This window comes from Balaenoptera musculus, chromosome X (assembly GCF_009873245.2).
Source record: "Balaenoptera musculus isolate JJ_BM4_2016_0621 chromosome X, mBalMus1.pri.v3, whole genome shotgun sequence".
Classification (NCBI taxonomy): domain Eukaryota; kingdom Metazoa; phylum Chordata; class Mammalia; order Artiodactyla; family Balaenopteridae; genus Balaenoptera; species Balaenoptera musculus.
In genome coordinates, this window is record NC_045806.1 from 91,608,270 (window position 1) to 91,628,871 (window position 20,602).

At 35.2% G+C, this 20,602-nt stretch overlaps 1 protein-coding gene across 3 annotated transcripts in view; it reads left to right on the top strand.

Annotated features, from left to right (window-relative positions):
• Nucleotides 1-20,602, top strand: part of COL4A5 (collagen type IV alpha 5 chain) — a 238,244-nt gene that overhangs the window by 125,995 nt on the left and 91,647 nt on the right. For all 3 annotated transcript variants that reach the window (XM_036840904.1, XM_036840905.1, XM_036840906.1), the window contains exons 4-17: nucleotides 2,918-2,962; nucleotides 5,482-5,526; nucleotides 5,612-5,674; nucleotides 8,002-8,055; nucleotides 8,626-8,652; nucleotides 11,355-11,435; nucleotides 13,172-13,234; nucleotides 14,857-14,892; nucleotides 14,992-15,033; nucleotides 15,193-15,285; nucleotides 17,210-17,263; nucleotides 17,360-17,416; nucleotides 17,707-17,751; nucleotides 19,311-19,364. In XM_036840904.1, the coding sequence (XP_036696799.1) occupies nucleotides 2,918-2,962; nucleotides 5,482-5,526; nucleotides 5,612-5,674; nucleotides 8,002-8,055; nucleotides 8,626-8,652; nucleotides 11,355-11,435; nucleotides 13,172-13,234; nucleotides 14,857-14,892; nucleotides 14,992-15,033; nucleotides 15,193-15,285; nucleotides 17,210-17,263; nucleotides 17,360-17,416; nucleotides 17,707-17,751; nucleotides 19,311-19,364 (759 nt within the window). The remainder of the gene's footprint in view (nucleotides 1-2,917; nucleotides 2,963-5,481; nucleotides 5,527-5,611; nucleotides 5,675-8,001; nucleotides 8,056-8,625; nucleotides 8,653-11,354; nucleotides 11,436-13,171; nucleotides 13,235-14,856; nucleotides 14,893-14,991; nucleotides 15,034-15,192; nucleotides 15,286-17,209; nucleotides 17,264-17,359; nucleotides 17,417-17,706; nucleotides 17,752-19,310; nucleotides 19,365-20,602) is intronic.

Genomic DNA, 20,602 nt, shown 5'->3' on the forward strand with positions numbered 1-20,602 from the left:
TACAAGAAGATCAATTTCCCTATAGCTTCACCCAATCCTATTATGAAACTTGGAGTCTTGCCAATCTGTTAGATGAAAAATAGCCTCTCAATGTACTTTTAGTTTGCATTTCTCTTATTAAAAATGAGATTGAGCATCTTTTCATTTCTGTGAACTGTCTGTTTATACCATTTGCCCATTTTTCTACTGGATTGTTGGTGTTTTCATATTTCAATGAGCTATTTATATTTTAGGGAGATTGCCCTTTATCTGTGTTGTGAGTTACAATTATTTCCCACCAGTTTGTCATTTGTCTTCGCTGGGTGTGTGCATGTGTATGTGTATATTTATGTGTCTGTGTGTGTGTGTTTTGTGTTTTGTGTGTGTGTGTGTGTTTATCAAAGGTCTTTTGTGGCATTTGGGTTTTGAATAGGAAATGCCTTCCCCACTGTAAGAGTATAAAATAATTCTCCCATGTTTTCTTCCATTATATTAATAGTTTCACTTTTTTCATGTGAATATTTTATTGATTTCTAATTCATTCTGGTATGGTTTGTGATGTAAGTTCCACTTTTTTTTCCAGATGTCCTCACAAGTGTGTCCCAATATAATTTTCCCCACTGATTTGCAATGCCACTTTCATTATATACCAAATTCACATGAATATGTGGACCTTTTTCTCAACTTCTCATACTCTTCCAATGGTCTGGTTATTCAAATATCAGAACCAAACTGTTTTAATTATTGACATCTTATGCTATATTTTTATATCTGACAGTATTAGTGTCTCCTCATTGGTCTTTTTTTTTCTTCAGAATTTTTCTCAATGTTCTTGCTTGTTTATTTTTCCATATAAACATTAGAGTCACCTTGTCCAGTTTTAAAAAAAGTTCGTTTTATTTCTATTTTTATTGTATCAAATTTGTAACTAAATTGTTGAGAATTGACTTTTTAAATGTTGAATCCTATTATCCAGGAACATGGAATGCCTTTCCATTTGTTCCAGTCTTCCTTTTTGAACTTCAGAAGTGTTTTAAACTTTTCTTCTTATGAATCTTATACATTTCTTGCTCAGTTCATTGCTAAATATTTTATCTTTTTCTGCTATTGTAAATTGCACATTTTCTTCCATTATGTTTTCTAACTGGTAGTTGCTGGTATATAAGAAAGCTATTGATTTCTTCATATTAATTTTATATACAGTTACCTTACTGAATTATCTTATTGATTATAGTTCTTCATTTAATTATCTGGGGTTTTCCATGCATACAGTCGTATTCTTTGCAAATAATATGTTTTACCTCATTCTTTCCAATTTTTATACCTCTAATTTCTCTCTCTTATTTAGCCATGTTGGTTAGTATGACCAGTATAGTTTTAAGGCATCCTTGTCTTATTTTTACCTTTAGTGGGAAGACACAAAAAGATTCATTGAACAAACAATTTTCTAGTTTTAAAATAGAATTAGATTTACTTTAATTTCCTTAGAGATGCATCTTTTGTGAAAAGAGTAGATTATTAACCTTGTTTTAAAGCAAGGTGTGGTAGGCAGAATAATGCCCACCCCCTAAAGATGTCCATAACTTAATCCCCAGAACCTGTGAATATGTTAGGTTACATAGGTAAGCGAAATTAAGATTGCAGGTGGAATTAAAGCTGCTAGTCAGCTGGTTTTAAACTAGGGTAATTATTCTGGATGATCTGGGTGGGCCCAGTATAATCATAAGGGTCCTTTCAGTGTGGAAGAGGGAGGCAGAAGAGTCAGTGTCAGAGTGGTGCAATGTTAGAAAGACTCATTCAGCCGTCGCTGACTTTGAACATAGAAGAGGGCCATGAGCAGAGGGATGCTGGTAGCTCTGGAAGCTGGAAAAAGAAAGTAAATGAATTCTCTCCATAGAATCTCCAGAAAGTAGCATAGCTCTGCCACTGAGACCCGTCATACCTCTGACTTCCAGAACTGTAAGATTGTATTATTTTAGGCCACTGAGTTTGTGGTAATTTGTAAGAGGAGCATAAGGAACTAATACATCAGGTAACCTTTTCTCCAAATAAAACTTTTCATGGAAACCCCAAATAAAACAGGTAAAAGCAGAGCTTCAGTGATTGAAGGAGGGTGACATAGGCATAAAGGAACCTCCAGGGGAAATTCTAGGGTTGTAAGTAGAGTAGTTTGAAAGCCACTTGTATAAAGCAAGATGTCCCAGTTTAATAAAAACTATCTAAAGGCTCAGATGGTGGCCTACTAGCTGTATGTTCCACTGAAATTCCTGCCTATTGGAGCAGAATTAGGTTTTCTTTATTCCATTTTTAAAAGAAACTACATAGTAAAACTTAGTGAGGCAAGACTTTAAATTCTCAGCCATGCGGTTGTAACTAGAAATGGGTAAATAGATTGACAAACATGTGGGCAGCCCCTTTTGCATGGAGTCTATAGCAGAAGATTGAAAGGAAAGTCTATGGTTTTTTTTCCTTCTTAGCTCTGCCAGTAGAAAGTGTCTTATAAAACATAGCAAAGGTTTAAAAGAGCAAACTCAAGAACAGCTCATATTTAGGCCTAGAGATGATGCAAGCAGATTGACACAATATAGAAACTGCCCAGATTTTCAGCTCTTATTTTGTTTATGCATAAATGATTTGGGGAATATCTATACTACTATTTCATCTTTCTTTTCTTGCATGATTCATAATTAACTTTACAGGTATAAAGTTTCTTCTACATGTTAACAGTTTTCTTCTCAGTAAGTAAAGGCGTTTCTTTTAGCATATGACTTACCTCAGTGCTTTCAGTCTCAATAATAAATGCTTCTTCCCTGGGTATGTAAGTTTCTCACTAACTTTCACAAAGGTTCACAAAAATTTGTCTCAGTTTACACTCTAAAATTAGTTATTTGAGGGCTATTTTTGAAGGAAAAATAACTAAATATGTTGTATTTTTCAGGGTAGTGATGGAATTCCAGGGCCACCAGGACCAAAAGGGATCAGAGTAAGTGATACTTGCTGTATCGAATGCTTTGTTGGTCAAAATAGAGAAGAAGCAAATGAAGTGTTATGAGGCATCTAGAAAAGACTCATATTGAAATGCAGAAAGAAAAATGAAGTCTTTAAAAAGTTAAATTGAAGAGTTTGTATATGTTTACAATTAGCCTTTCTCTAGTATTTTGATAGTTATCTTTATATATCCAGATGTCTGTTTAAACTAATGAAAGAAGACTTTTGGTTAAGAAATATGAAAGTGTTGAATTACAACAATTTTTCAATTTATTAAAAATATATATCATACAGGTGATTTAAAGCAGAACTTCCCAACCAGTGCGATCATCTCAGTCCTCTGTGTTCAGAGGGCTGATCAGTCACATCAGGCTGTGTACCCTCCCCGGGTACTACATACAAATATTATAATTTTATTTGTGTATCTTGAAGAGAACAAGTTTGGGAAGCACTAGTTTAAACCGTTATGTTAAACAATAACTATTTTTGGAAGAATACAATATTTCCTCAGTTCTAAGATGTATGCTTTTTCAAGTTTTAATGTTCTGGAAATCAGGATGTGTCTCAAAATTGAAGGGCACATTTAGTGTAATTTTTCTGAAAAGTTTTAGGTTGATATATTCTTTTCAGTGTGTTTTAGATTTGGGAGGAAACTGTAGTTTAAAAATAATACTGGCTTTTGGAAAATCATATTTAACTTTTTGAGCCTCAGTTTCTTCATTTGTTAAATTAGAGAGTCAAACAGCACAATCTCCAAGGTCCCTTTTAGCTCTGAAATTCTGTTGTCATGGATTGACAAGGTCCCTGAATTTGAATATAAAATATATGGGTGGTGGCATAGCATATTTATGTGTTACAAAGACAAACATTCTGATCTTCTGGATCTCCAGAAATTTAGTAGATGTACACATTTTATATAAATATTTAAAACATTCTGTTTGCTATCTACATCTTAACAACATGTAGCTTGCCTTATGTGCTTGCTTGTGACTGGTGTGGGTAGGGCACTGGAAAACAAGGAGGAAACTCAAAACCCTTAGTTTATTTTAGCAGACATGTATCTATGTTTTTTTGTAATAACTGAATATCAGTATACTATTAAAGCTCTTCCTAATAATCATATCTCTTAATAGGTATAGCTACCATTAACTATGTTCTAAGCACTGTTGAAACTAAATAGCTTCAAAATAACAATATGCAAATAAACAAAACAACCATTTCAATTTTAATACTAATAATAGAATTCTTAAATGCCACTAATTATTTCTTTGCTGTTCTTTTTTTCCCCTTTGAATTGACTAATTTCCGTCAAAATATCATGTTTTAAAGACACTTGAAGGAATTCTCTTCTCTGTATTGGTTACTGTCCACAATTTGCTGTACATTAGGTTCATTGGTCCCAGTTTGCTTTCAGTTTTTAACGATTTCCTTTTTACCGCTTTCTAATTTTTCATTATTTAAAACATTTACATTGTTCTATAAGACAAGGTATAGTCAGAGATGCTACCTATCCTTCCTTCCATCTCCCTATTCTCTTTCCTCCTTCCCCCAGAGGTAATCATTTTTATTATTTTCTGTTTATCTTTTCATTGCTTAATATCGCTACCCTTGCTATAAAAAGTTAGTGTATTATATACACTACTTACACTTTTTTTTTTTTGCTTAACATTATATCCTGGAGATCACTACATATTTCAATGTACAGAGATTTTGCTCATTCTTTTTAACAGCTGCATAGTTTTATATTATGCGGATGTACCATAATTTATTTAGTCATGTCCCTATTTAGGTTAGAAACCTACAGGTTTCTAACCTTTAGCTATAAATATGGTTATACGGCCATTTCTGAACTTTAGCTATAATAATGCTTCAGTCAGTAACCTTGAATTTCATATTTTGTTTCATAATTTCTTGTGTGCCTTTGGGATAGATTCTTAGAAATGAATTTCTTCAAAGAGTAAATAAATACATGTGTAATTTTGTTAGGTATTTCCAAATTTCTCTCCATGGTGTTTAAATCATTAGCAGTTGTATGAGAGTGCCTTTTCCCCATAACCTCACCTACAGAGAGTTTTGTCAAACTTGTATTTTTGCCAGTCCTGACAGGGGAATTTGATTAAAGAATTTTGGGGGTGATCACATTGATGTTCTCAGGGGCAGATATATTTGTCACATAACCATACCCTGCTGAATTCAGTATTCATCACAAACCTGGGAGAATCACTTTGTCTTTTAGAAAAGACCTTTCATCCACTAATTTGCCTGCTCCTACTAAATGCAATAAAGGCAATGCTCCCTCAAATAGGAGATTTTTTCTATAGTTTTCTATAAAAGAGATTTTTAAACACATATAGGAGTTTTTTCTATAGTATTTAAAAGAACGAGTGGTGATAATCAGTGAAACACATTTTGTCCATTGCTATTCTAAATGTAATTTTCATAACTCCCTTAGGTAGGATATTATTTTATTGTTACTGATTGTTATTTGATTCAAGGAATTTATTTCTTTTATAGGGTCCTCCTGGACTTCCTGGATTTCCAGGGACACCAGGTCTTCCTGTAAGTAGGATTTGGCTTCTTATTTTAAAATCCCTTAAAAAGTAATCTAAGAAATATTATACATGTGTTATATCCTTTTTCAAAGGGAATGCCAGGCCATGATGGGGCCCCAGGACCTCAAGGTATCCCCGGATGCAATGGAACCAAGGTGAGATTTCTGTGACTTAATCTTAGGCAATATGCTTGATAATAATAGACTTAAAAATTTCAAGGAATCAATATGAAGAATGTCAAAGAAGAGATATAGTAGCTTCATGTCTAGGACAGACATAAGATATGTTCTCAGTTAACATTTTCAATATATTGAAACATCAGTAATTCTTGAAGCTTGTGTAATTAGCTGGGATATTGCATTGGGTTGAAGATTACTTACCAAATCCTTTTTTTTTTGACTTTAGTGTAAAGTAAGATGAGAGTTAAAAAGGAATTAAGATATATATGTTTCAAATATTGTATCGGTTGTTAAGAGTAATACTTGTGAATGTCATTCATTAGCTTTGCCTTTTTTAAAAAACTAGGTATAATTTAAGTTTTCAAATCTTTCATATTCTTAAAACTTCTTTACCTTGCCTAATAACTTCCTTAAGAAAAATCTTAAAAATCTATATGTAATACATCACCTCAGTTTTTACCATAAACTATTAGTATGAAACCTGAAACTTCTTCTCCATCAGTGAAAATAATGAATTTAACAAGTGAAAAAATAAAACTTCACATACTACAAACATTGTTTCCTGACCCACTTTTCTTATCTTTAGTCAATCCTAAATCCAACTATTTGGATTTAATATAAAGTGAGAGCAAGAAAAACAAAGAGGAAAATCTGCTCTTTTTAAAAGCTTACATATTATTGTTTCTGCTTCTTCCCTCACTTTTCTCATTTTCCTATAGTTTAATGAAATATATTATTATTTTCTGTATATCCTTTGGCATTTCCATTTTGCACATAATATTCAGTGAAACTATTTATGAAATACCCTAGATTTTTCTAACTAATGACATGTGTCATATTTTATATTAGGGTATATATTTAAAATAACTTGAACAAACTATTTTGCATCATGGGAGGCCACGTTTTGTGATAATCATTGTAGTATATACTTGAAGGCAATAAAATTATTTTTACCTCCAGTATTTCTCCAAGTCGTTGTGACCCTTGCCAATAATAATAATAATAATAATGCCATTATTATTATTATTATTATTATCATCATCATTTTGATTTTGATTTTGGGTTTGTGAGGCTTAGTTGTGTTCTTCATTTCTGCTTGGGGTGACCTTACAGTGATAGAACCAATGTGGAATTAGTTTGCATGGCACATTGCATGTTAAAGTAGGCTACATTTGTATGCCTATTGTGGTAATTTGTTTGGTTTTTGCCAGCATGCTTTGAGCAACAGACCACTAGCCAGTTTTAATTTTGAAGACCAGATGTATCTACAATGAGTATAGTATGCTATGTGATTAAAGGGATCTTTTTCTTTCTTTTTGTTAAAGCAGCACCTTAGCAGATCTCATGATTAGTTTGTGTTTGAGGCCCCCCATTATGTGAGCAACAAAGTTTTGAAAATGGATTTATTATGTATACTTTCAGATTAAATGGTTTCTTATATTTCTAACTACGTAACTAATAGAATGAACCCTAGAGATGGAGCCAGAATACATGGGTTGTTTTGTTTTCTGCCTTCTAAGCTCAATGTACAGGCCACTCCCTTTCTCTCTGGGCCTACTTTGTCCATGTGTAAAAAGTGGTGGAGACAATAACTCAAAGGCATATAGCTGTAATCATTTTACTCTTTTAAGCCTCTGACGAGGATGTTTCTAAGATTACTATGGCACATAGGTATTTGAAAGGAGGTTGCATTGGGGTTCTTCTACAGCAATTTTAGCTTTTGTTTTCTAAACCAAATGTCCATATTAGTACTTTACAAAAGGGAGTGAGAAAAATTGGGTGCCTAGAGAACATAATGACCTGCAATTGCTAGAACTATTGCTATTATTGTCCTCTTGGTGATATTAATGGCATTCTTTCTTATCATCTTTTCCTCTTTACAAAAATAATTTGAAATAGTTTACGATAAAAGAGAAATGCAATAGGGCAGTTAAAATAAAAATCTATATAATACACGGGCAGGAAATTGGAGCAGATCATTAACTATTAAATGTGATGATGGCCAGGAATCTGTGGTATGATTGTCTCAAAATGGATTTGTCAGAAGAAAATGACTAAGGTAGAAGATTTTTTTCTTTATTTCTGATTGGGATTGATGAGTAGAGATAAAAGTATCTTAGAAGGCTGAATTGATATGGATAGTTGATATTGAAGTAATTGGAAAGTGAAGGCTAATGAACTTTTGGCAACCTGGTATGTTTCAAAATAGCTTTTACAGAAATCTTTTTAATAAGTCATTGTTTGTTGGTATAGCTACGCTTTGTTTTTTGTTCCTCACGCTCTTTATTTTTAACTCCTTCTAGGGAGAACGTGGATTTCCAGGCAGTCCCGGTTTTCCTGGTTTACAGGGTCCTCCAGTAAGTTATAAAATTTGGGATTATAATGAACACAGGAATTAACAGAAGAAGCAGAATTGTAGAAAGTGAGCTCAGTGCATTCATGTGGAACAAAGTAGTACATTTTGAAATAGTAAACTAGAAGAGGATTTTTTAATATAAATTTATTTGTTTGTTTGTTTGTTTATTTATTTATGGCTGTGTTGGGTCTTCATTGCTGCACGCAGGCTTTCTCTAGTTGTGGCGAGCGGGGGCTACTCTTTGTTGCGGCGTGTGGGCTCTAGGCACGCAGGCTCAGTAGTTGTGGCTCACAGATTCTAAAGCCCAGGCTCAGTAGTTGTGGCGCACGGGCTTAGTTGCTCCGCGGCATGTGGGATCTTCCCGGACCAGGGCTCGAACCCATGTCCCCTGCATTGGCAGGTGGATTCTTAACCACTGTGCCACCAGGGAAGCCCAAGAAGAGGATTTTTTATAAAAGAAGTTAGTAATACACAGAACTCTCTGCTCTGTAAAACTAAAGATTCAATTTGTGTTCTTTTGCTTGCTCCCCTCTCATGTATATAAAATAATCCCTTTTCTTTTTAATAATAGGGACCTCCTGGGATCCCCGGTATGAAGGTAAGCATCTCATGTTGGGAAGGTAAACATTTTGAATAAAATATTTAGAAAGCCTGCATCTTCAATCAGATAATGTCTCTGACTTCTGTCTTAACATGGATGCTTCTAGAAGTTGTGCAGGTGCACATTTATGAGCTCTCCTTAAGTAGTCTCCTTTGTTCTCGTGGCTTTAAGTACCTTTTATGGGCTGATACACTTGCAAATGTGTATATCAGACTAACATTTCTTTTTTGATACCTTCCTCATTACATTTTTTAAATATTTATTTATTTATTTATTTGGCTGCACAGGGTCTTAGTTGTGGCACGCGGGATCTTTGTTTTTTAGTTGCGGCATGCGAACTCTTAATTGCGGCATGTGGGATCAAGTTCCCTGACCAGGGGTCGAACCCAGGCCCCCTGCATTGGGAGCTCAGAGTCTCAGCCACTGGACCACCACAGTTGACCACCTGCTCCCTCTAGAAATATTCTTTCTCTCTGGCTTCTGAGACACTACCTTTTCCTGATTTTTCTTATGCATCTCTGGTCATTCTGCAGTCTTCTATGCAAGCTCATGTTATTCTATCCAGCAGGTATCAGGACATAGTCCTGACCCCTTCTTCTCTTCTATGCCTAGCAATATTATTGATGCTCATGTTATTGATTGCTGTCTAGTTATGGAACACCTACATTTCTTTGTCTAAAACAGAATTTTCTTCTGAGTTAGATGCATGTATTAAACAGCCTCCCTGACATCTCCACTCAAATTTATCTCCCAGACATTCAAATTAACATGCTCAAAGTTAACCCAGACCCCCAAATGAACCTGTTCCTCCTGTTTTCCCCATCTCTAAAATTTGTATCACTATCATGTACACTTTTGCATGTATCAAAACCTGAGAGTTAGTATTTGCATTTTCTACTTCTTCACACAGCTCCTCATTCCATGCTATCTCTAAATACTGTTAATTTTGCTTGTAAAATATATCATAAATTCATCCACTTTTATTCATTTCCACTGCCACCACACTAATCATAATGCCTCATCTGGACTAGGTAGTAGCCTCTTAACTAGTTTCTTTTTTCACACCCTCTCACCTCCCAGCCTGACTTATTCTGTATAAAGCAGCCAAGAATGATCCTTTAAAAATGTAAATCAATAATTTAATCTCCCTCCTTGTTATGAAGCACAGAACTTTTGGAGAAACCTTGAATCCCAGAAGAGAGGTTTTTTGCCGCCTCCATGGTTCCTAATGCCAGACCTGGCTCTGTTTCTGGTGTGGGACAGCAAGACAGAATATTTGATTTGAATGACATGTTTGCCAGCAAATAGATTGCCTTTCTATTGCATAATGTCATTTCATACCAAAAGATACAACAGTCCAAAAGCCGTAATCCTAAATAATGTTTAGTCAGTATCAGTCAGGATACACTAAGAATATAAGAAGTTTCTGCATAATAAAGGACTCTCACAAAATGAAAAAAATTTAATCTCCCTCCTTATAAACCTTCAAGGGCTTTCCACTGCATCTAAGATACAGTTCACATTCTTTTCCATTGCCTGTAAGACCTGCATATTCTGCTCTTTGCCCCATATTCCAGCCGTATCTTAAACCACTTTTCCTTTGGCTCACTGATCACACCTGTCTGCATTAAGTTATTTGAATGTGCCAAGCTCTTCTCTTTCTGGGTCCTTTGTTCATGCTGCTTACACTGCCTAATGCTCTTCCCCCATCTTCACCTGGCCGACTCCTTATTATCCTTTAGATCTCAGCATGAATGTTAACTTCATAGATTGCCCTTCTTTACTACCCAAACTAATTTCCTCCACTATTTCTTTTTTTTAGTTGAAATATATTTGATATATAACATTGTATAAATTTAAGGTGTACAACATGTTAATTTGATACATTTATATTTTGTAATATGATCGCCATTGTAACGATAGTTAGCCCCTCCATCACGTCACATAATTATCATTTCTTTTTAGTACTCCACTGTTTCTTTTTTTTTTTAATTTATTTATTTTTGGTTGCGTTGGGTCTTCGTTGCTGCACGTGGGCTTTCTCTAGCTGTGGTGAGCGGGGGCTACTCTTCATTGGGGCACACGGGCCTCACTAGTTGTGGGGCACGGGCTCTAGAGTGCAGGCTCAGTAGTTGTGGCACACGGGCTTAGTTGCTCCACGGCATGCAGGATCTTCCTGGACCAGAGCTCGAACCCGTGTCCTCTGCATTGGCAGGCAGATTCTTAACCACTGCCTCACCAGGGAAGCCCTCCACTGTTTCTTTATCATGTACCATGTAGTTTTCCTTTATAGTCCTAAACAGAAAATTCTGTCATCTTATTTGTTTATGCATTATGGTCTGCATTTCCCCAGTATATTATCAGCACAATAAGAACAGGAGTCTTGTTTATCTTCTTCACTACAGAGCATCCAAAGCCTAACACAATTCTTGGCAAATATTTATATTTAATAAATGTTTTTAATGAATGAGTAACTAAAGGTATGACAGGTTCTTAATAAATCGACTGTACTTCAGTGTACTCTGGCCACTTCCTCATTTTCCTTTAAAAGGTAAATTTATTCATGTTAATTACTGAGATCGCCTAATCTTTGGGGACACTTCTGTGACAGATTGAATTCTCAGATCACTTTTTTGTGTTCTTGCCAGTTTTCATGTATCATAACTACTACTTAAATTTCCATTGATGATTTCTTTCAGGGAGAACCAGGTAGTGTAATTGTGTCATCACTGCCAGGGCCAAAGGGTAATCCAGGATTTCCAGGTCCTCCTGGAATACAGGTAAGCATCTGGTGATTTTCTTCTTTGCTATACTGATTAAATCAGATCACAGCATCACTTTTTTATCCTCAGCCTTTAATACTCTCTATTTTAGTTATAGAAATTATCACCTGAGGTTTGATAGACATTGCAGGTACCTTGTACGTGAAAATAAAAGTATTCTGGACCAGGGAGAATTTTAAGAAGCTCTGCTTTGTTCTTTTAACTCTCAGTCCAGTTTCCATGGAAATTTTTGTTTTGGGGTTTCGCAGCAGAAATAAGCTTCTATATTCTTATTCCTATGCTGTGGTTATCAGTAGGGTGGTAGGAGTAAATGGTCTGATTAAAAATAAAAATTGTGGGTTTCCCATTTAAGATATTAGAAGACATAATTTGTAACATTATCAGTTATATATAACATGAACATATTTTGAAAGCTAAAAGAATAAAATTTATACATAGTGAACATCAAGTATTATCTTCAGAAAAATAGTCATGTCAGCCTACACATAACATACATGGAGACAACAATAACTTTTGGGAATTTATAGATTAGGAAATTAATTTCTTGAGGTTTATTTTTCATGAAGATTGATCCCTTTGCCAAAAATAAAAATCAGTACTTTCTAGTATTTGATCACTAAGATACAATGTCAGGAACTGTTTTCATTAGCCACCTTCTCATTCCATACTTGATATAACCCATCCATATGTTCTTAGTATTCCCAATCTTTTATCTCTTATAAATTTGTATTATGTTATATTTGAAAATATCAGAATACATGCAAAATATATGTAGGTTATGAAGCATAACAACCAAATGAACACTTATGAACCCAACACAGTGTTTAAGAACTAGAACATTACAAATAATTTTGAATCAACGTGTGGTTTCCTTGGCAGCCACGTCCTTCTGCGTTCTCCCAAGATGTGACTACCATCCTGGGTTTTCCATTGCTTCTTAAAAATAGTTTTATTATATATGCATATATCTTTAAACAAGAGTATTTAGCTTTTGAAATAATACAAAATTTATGTGTAGTTTTCTCCAACTTTTTCTATTTGGTATGTTAAGATTCATTCATATTATTGTATGAAGCTGTAGTTCATTCAGTTTCACTTCTGTATAACAGTCCTTGTTTGAATATACTAGAATTTGTTTCTCTGATCTCCTATTGTTGGATATTTGGGTTGTTTTGAGGTTTTTTTAAATTACAGAATAATCCAGGATTTATACCTAGATATAAAATTACTAGATTTCAGGGCAGTCAAAATTTCAACTTCTTAAGATGCCAAATTGTGTTCCAAAACAGTTACATCATTCCCTTACCTTTTGTCCCAGCTATTCTCACTTCCCTCTTTGTCTTTAATCTTATTTATTTTTATTTTAAAATTAGAGAAGCCACCTTGAATCTAGCAGCCTTTCCCTTCCCATTTCTAGCATAAAAGCCCCACTAAATGCCCATCATAATTGCTTTATATTTTAAAACTTCCTTACTATGTGTTTGTCCCACATTTGTTATGTACCACTGTAAAACATAAGTTTTCTAATGCCTCCATTCTGTTTAGTTGATTTCTTTATAGTTATTTAATGCTTTTATTCTTCTACATTTTAAAATTCTGTTTATAACACTTCAAAATTATAGAATTATAGAATAGAATTCTGGCAACAGAAGTTAGAATTTCATCCACTTAGTTCTTTATACAATACAGTGAGAGTTTTTTTCTCATCCTTTTCTTTACTTCCTTTGTAACAGGGCCCAGCTGGTCCCACTGGTATACCAGGGCCAATTGGTCCCCTAGGACCACCAGGTTTGATGGTAAGCTTGCTTCTGTAATTTCATTTCTCCTTTTCTTTTGATTTCTTTCACAAATATTAATATTATTTGTATTACTTGAAAGTATAATGTATTTACAGTGTTCATGATCTATAGTTTTCTTAAATTTTCTTATTTATGGGAGATTTTACAGTGTTATGGTGAACAATATATATGCTAAGTAATAGCTCCATTTTATAGATGGAAAAAATGAAGTACACAAAAGGAAAGATTAAAATATTTTGTCAGTTCTGGCCATCTTATGAAGTCTTCTAAGGCAGTTCTTTAGTCACTTGATGAAATATGTTTCTTCAAGCTGTGGTTTGCTGTTAAAGAGGTATTCACAAAACAGGTATTCACAAAAAAATTGGCTCTCATTTCTTAAGGACCTGTAACAAAACAGTAGGATTGGTGAGGGTAGTGAATCACTGTGCAATGGGATAAGGATTGGTATTCCCCAGGAAAGAAGCAAAAACTTATAAAGACCCTGAATGTGCAACCAGTTCTCTTACTTTACTACCTGTATGGTCACTTATATTTTCTACTGTAATAAATTGTAAGTACTTTTACCCCTGAAATACTTAGATTTCATTCAAGTCATGTTTTAGACTTAGAGCTCTGCTGTTGCCCTCTTAAAAGGGCAAGAAAATTGTACTTCAAAGTAATTTCTCATATGCCACTCTATCTCTCATCTACCATATATTTAAGTGACAGTTTTCATTATACCTTTATAGAGTGTACATTTTTGCTTGTGACAATTGGTCCTCTATTCATGAATGAAGGAAATAACGTTCGATAAATACTAGAAGATCTACCAGAAAAATATTGTGATTTCGGCTTTTTTAGAAATCTTTGGGAGAGGATTAGAAAACCTCTGAGTTTAGTTTGCTTTAGTTGTAGGTGTCTTGCAACACATGAGATTCTGGACCATGGCACTTTTTCCTAACTCTGTTATTACAACCTTGGCCTACCCTAGGTGTATTGTTACACCTTGAATTTCGTTAACTCTTGTGACCACATAACAGATTCACTGTGTACTTCTTAATGTCCTTGCAATTAACCCTGATTCAACAGATGAAGCAAAGTCTTAGAAATGCCACCAAGGTACAATATGTAAATAAATAGGTCAGCTGACATCAAGAAGTGATATACTTGGGCAGACAAATGCCAATTTAACTTTTCAAACCTTCAAACATTCTCAAATATACAAAGATTATATAAAATAAAACTGGACTAAAAAAGTAAACACATGCTTTTTAGAACTAGACAGTTAATTGTCTTATGGTACCTAAATTTAACCTATAATTCTGATATGATAAATTTGATGTTTGTTGAGATTAATTTTTGTATTGATTTTTGGCACGAGTGCTACTCCTCTGCCTCTACCCATCCTTGCATTTCTTCCCCCGCCCACTTGTAGCCTGTCATGAGAAGTCTCCACAATCATCTAGTTTCTTTAAATCAATTTAAATGTGTGTCTCTGACTAGAAAGCAATGAGAAAAAAACCCAGGAAATATTATTTTGAAGGGCTTTTTCAGTCCTCACTTTTTATGAAACCAAATAATTTTTTAATATACTCATTAATATAACACTTTTTTCCCTTTTCTGTGTCTTTTATTCTTAGGGCCCTCCTGGCCCACCAGGACTTCCAGGACCAAAGGTAGTTTTTTTTTTTTTTTTTTTTTTTTATATCTTTTATTTGGTGTGGATTATTTTTGTTATTGTCAATGAGGTTTTAAATTGAAATCTCTCTTTTCAGGGGAATATGGGCTTAAATTTCCAGGGACCCAAGGGTGAAAAGGTGAGTAAAGACGAAAGTTGCTTATTTAGCCCTCAGTTTTTTCCTTTCATAGTCATTTGAACTTGTGTTTTTGCTTCTTGCAACTGTCTTAGCTTACATGTTATATTATTGTCTGTTTAAACTATGAAATATCACTTTCTTATTTTATCTTGCAAACAGGGTGAGCAAGGTCTTCAGGGCCCCCCTGGGCCACCTGGGCAGATCAGTGAACAGAAAAGACCAATTGATGTAGAGTTTCAGAAAGGAGATCAGGTGAGTAAGTAGGGAGGAAATCAATGAATATCTTGCTATGAAAGTAGCATTCCATTAAAATGCATTACAAGCTGGAATAAGGTTATATGTGAAAGTCCTTTTAAAATAACAAGGATTTGAGATAATTAAAATTTTAAAATAGCTTGATTGAGATATACTTTATATACCATACAATTCACCCATTTAAATGTATTTATTTATTTATTTTATTTTTGGCTGCTTTGGGTCTTCGTTGCGGTGCTCGGGCTTCTCATTGAGGTGGCTTCTCTTGTTGGGGAGCACAGGCTCTAGAGCGCATGGGCTTCAGTAGTTGTGGCACGCAGGCTCTAAAGCACAGGCTCAGTAGTTGTGGCACACGGGCTTAGTTGCTCCACCGCATGTGGGATCTTCCCAGACCAGGGATCGAACCTGTGTCCCCTGCATTGGCAGGCAGATTCTTAACCACTGTGCCACCAGGGAAGTCCCAATTCACCCATTTAAAGGGCACAATTACATTTTTTTTTAGTATAGTCACAGGGTGGTGAAACCACCACGACAATTTAATTTTAGAATATTCTCATGAGCCCCCTCCAACAAAACCCCATACCAGTTAGTTGTGACTCCCCATTTCTCCCCAAACTCTCGAGCCCTGGGCAACCACCAATCTAATTTTTGGATCTGTAGAGTTGCCTATTTTGGACATTTTGTATAAATGGAATCATACAATATACAGTCTTCTCTGTCTTGTTTCTTTTACTTATTATAATGTTTTCAAGTTCATCCATGTTGTAGCATGTATTGGTACTTTGTTCCTTTTTATGGCTGAATAATATTCCTATGTGTGTATATTCCACATTTTATTTATTAATTCAACAGTTGATGGGCACTTGGATTTTTATCCATTTTTGGCTATTGTGAATAATACCTTTATATACAAAATCAAGTCATGGTAAGATAGATTGTCATTGTTTTAGATGACTGTGTTCTTTACATTTCACTGATATGCAGGGAGAAAGATGGTATTACTCTATAAAATCTTGTCATTTTTAGAAATAATTTTCTGATACATTGCTTCTACTAGAGTAGATGAGGGGATCAAACACACCTTCTATAGAATAGTGGCTCACCCTTCAATAGAGTGTGTGCACTATTGTTTCACTTAAATGCTAATAAGAAAGTTAAGAATAAAGGACAAATTATACTGGAACTCTACCATCAATATGTATTGGGCCATTTAAATCTCTGCCAAATTATGTGTGTTATATAGCTCCCAAATCTCCAAGTTTTAGGTACCCTTGCTTTTTATAAAATATTTTATAAGAATAAAAAATCATTAATACTTTTGGGACTTCCCTGGTGGCGCAGTGGTTAAGAATCTGCCTGCCAATGCAGGGGACACGGGTTCGAGCCCTGGTCCGGGAAGATCCCACACGCCGCGGAGCAACTAAGCCCGGGTGCCACAACTACTGAGCCTGCGCTCTAGAGCCCGTGAGCCACAACTACTGAGTCCGCGTGCCACAACTACTGAAGCCCACGCATCTAGAGCCTGTGCTTCACAAGAGAAGCCAGCGCAATGAGAAGCCCTAGCACCGCAACGAAGAGTAGCCCCCACTCGCCGCAACTGGAGAAAGCCTGTGTGCAGCAACAAAGACCCAATGCAACCAAAAATAAAATAAATAAATAAACTAAAAAATATCATTAATACTTTAATTTGAAGTGTTTTCTTGCTATTTACCTCAAAACTTGGCTTGTCCTAAAACTTAACTGAAATGAGCAAAGATGGCTCTAGATTTTTTGCCTCGTAGATATCAACTTTGAATTTGAAACATCTTATTATCTTTGGTTATATTACATGAGTCTATAGTTCAGCTTGTTAAAAGTGTTCCTAGCTAGCTCTAGTACTAACAGTATTTATATTGCTTTCCTTCTCCCTACTACTGCATAGGGACTTCCTGGTGACCGAGGGCCTCCTGGACCTCCAGGGATACGTGGTCCTCCAGTAAGTAACCTAAAATTCTTTAGCATCATTTAATGTAAATTGATATTGACACATAGTACTCCATGAACCAATGTAAAATTACTTTTGTGTATACAGGGTCCTCCAGGTGGTATGAAAGGTGAGAAGGGTGAGCAAGGAGAGCCTGGCAAAAGAGTAAGTGTTACGGCTACTAATACTCTTTGCAAAAAATTTTAAATTTGTCTATGTGTGTGTGTGTGCATGCCGGTGCACATGCACATGTATGTCATTTTCTTTTTTTCCTCTTAAATCCTGCTTTCATTGCCTCAAAATGTCATGACTGACATATTCATTTATTTATTATAACATTGAAGTCCAAAAAGTCTACTTAAGAGAGTCCCAGGCAGGAAAAAGCTTGTTATATTTTTTAACCTTATATTTCCAAATAACAAATATATATTCTTACATTTCCTTGAATCCTATAGGGTAAACCGGGCAAAGATGGAGAGAATGGCCAACCAGGAATTCCAGTGAGTATTTAAAGTCTATCCCTTCCCTCAAAAAAAAAATGGCAGCATCTGTACATGTTGGTAAAGAAGCAGGATGGCAAAGAAGCTTGGGTCTGGAAGTAGTTTAAATGAATGGAAATTATGCTTTCTTTCTTTTCTGAATGTGAATTTGAAATTTCTCTGTTTTTCAAGACAGATTTTTGTCAGATTTATTGAAATATAATTTGTATACAGTAAAATGAACCATTTTTAGTGTACAGTTCTGTGTGTTTTGCTACACACATACAGTTGTGTAACGATCTCCATAATACAAAATAGTTCCGTCCCCTCAAAAGTTCCCTCACGATCCTTTGTAGCTATTCCCTACCCTTCCCCAAAACCCCTGGAAACAACTGATCTGTTCTCCATCCCTATAATGCTGCCTATTCCAGAGTGGCATATAAATGGAGTCACATTGTGTATAGCTTTTTGAATCAGAATTCTTTCATATAGCATAACGCACTGTACTGTATATCAGTAGTTCATTAACTTTTAATTGCTGACCAGTATGTGGTTATATGGATGTACCAAGGTTTGTTTATGCATTTACCCATTGAAGGACATTTTGGTTGTTTCTGGTTTTGGCCATCATGAATAAACTGCTAAAAACATTCACATAATATTTTTTGTGTGAATGTAAGTTTTTTCAGTAAAAGTTTTGACATATAATTCTAATTGCTACCAAAAAAAGAGGAAAATAAAATATGCAAGTCCAGGAACATTATTTCAGGCAGCCTCAGTTTCAAGAGTATCCACCATAGATGTTAAAAGAGGTTTGCAAGGACAGATAGAAAATTTGATGAAATTTGGAGACTATTCTGAAGGAAAGGGAAGCATTCTTAACAAGACTGGAAGTTATAAAGTCAGATAAATTGATTTCCAGATGATTTTCCTAAACAGGCAGTCCTCAGCTTATAAACTCTAGATTCACCAATGGCTTAAACATATAAAATGGCATAAGGTGGGGTTCAATTCAGGGCCTCAGTTACTGGCTTCCTTTGGAACAGTGATTTAGGCAGCCATGATGTTCAGCAATTGCCTCTGATTGTTTTTGACTGATATCCCCAGGGAAAACGCTTTTCTCTGTTTGCACTGGGAGAACTAAATTAGGTCAAATAAAGATAGCCATGCAAGTGGGATCTTTCTGGGAACAACCAGACAGGTCAAAAATGACAGTTCTCTGGGAATGGGGCTTTGAAGAAGCTTCAACCTGGTTCTTTCCCTTCCAGTTGCTGCTGTGCTGCTGGTTTTTACCTTGATTGTGAGCTGTTGGTTTTCAAGGCTACTGCGGAGCTGAGGAAGTGTGATGGGAATAGAGCCACAAACCTCTGTGTTCTCACCAAGATTCAATCTTTTATTTTTTTTTCAAGAAACACTTCCTGGATTGCTGCAAGCCTTTGGTTAATTTCTAGAGTTCTAAAAAGGTTGACTCTGACCATTTTTGCAAGTGTCCTTGTTGCTTTCATGGAGGAGAGGATTTTTGGAGGTCCTTATTACTCCACCATTTTTGCTGATGTCACTCTGTCTTCCATGTTTTAAAGGGTTTGCCTGGTGATCCTGGTTACCCTGGTGAACCAGGAAGGGATGGAGAAAAGGTAAGAATTTTAACACTTTGAAGTGACCGGTTTTATTCCAGTTAGCACAATCCTTTTCTTGCCCAAGTTTGAGTTATAAATGAAAAAATTCTAAATAACTAGCTTTTGTATTCAAAACATACCTTCTTTATCCATCTTTTGGTGTTGCTCTCTTTTCTATTATACCAGTTCCTCTAAATTTTCATTCACTATCCTAAGTCACAGTCCATGTGATAGAAATACATGGAGAAATGTTTAACTTTAGCATTTCCATTGTTAAAAGTTGATGCCTTTGCTTTGAGCATGTATCGGCAAAACTTTTGTTCTCCAGAAAGAGGATTTAGCCACTATTTTAGTCAGGTCCTCATACTAAAAAGGCTTATATAGTTGTGAATTTAGAATGTTGCCACTAAACATTTCCATTCTCTACGCAGTTATTGTCTGGAAGTCCGTGGCTAATTCTTTGTTGTTTTTTTCATTTGGCTACGCAGCCTGACTGAAGTCATTTATTTAGCAGCCTATTTTAAAAGTGACTTTGAAAGAATGTATGAAGCACACAGTTCTCCTATTTATAGCAAATCACAAAACATCCAGTTTTCCAATCTCTCTGATCTTTAATTGCTTTCTATGAAAACCAAAACTGAAAAGCTTTGTTCTGCAGGCAAGGAGGGAAAGGTGTTACAAACTTGAATGTACCCAGAGGGCACACGTTTTAATGGTGGTTTATCTCTAAACTAGATCCAAGTTCTAGCTTGGCTTTAGAGGCACAGCTAGAATAAATACTCAGAGAATAGAATTTTGTTTTTCTAGTGTAAGTAAAGTTATAGGATAGAGTATCTTCGTAAACTAAAAGGAGTTTATAGATAGATGAAAGGTTCCTATGAACAAGTCTAGAATGAGAATAGAGGTGTGAGAGAGATATCTATTCTTGGGTCTTGGCCAGTAGAGTTAACAGCTGAATACTGTGTTCTTCAGCTGTTGTAGCTACTGGTTAAGGGTAAACAGTTTTGTCTGAATTTGTCTTTCATTAGATTCTAAGAGCAAAGTCACAAAAGTAATTATGATTTATTAACTGTTCCTGATGATACTTAAGTCCATCAGCTCTAAAATATCTGTCACTGATGGAAATGACACTAAATTTATGCCATTGACAAGTTTTTTGAAAAGGAACATGGCTAAATGTAAAAAAACAAAAATGTAATGATTATAGCTGATTCTAGTGCTACCAGTTTGTAAATCAGCATCTTCTTTATAGAGTA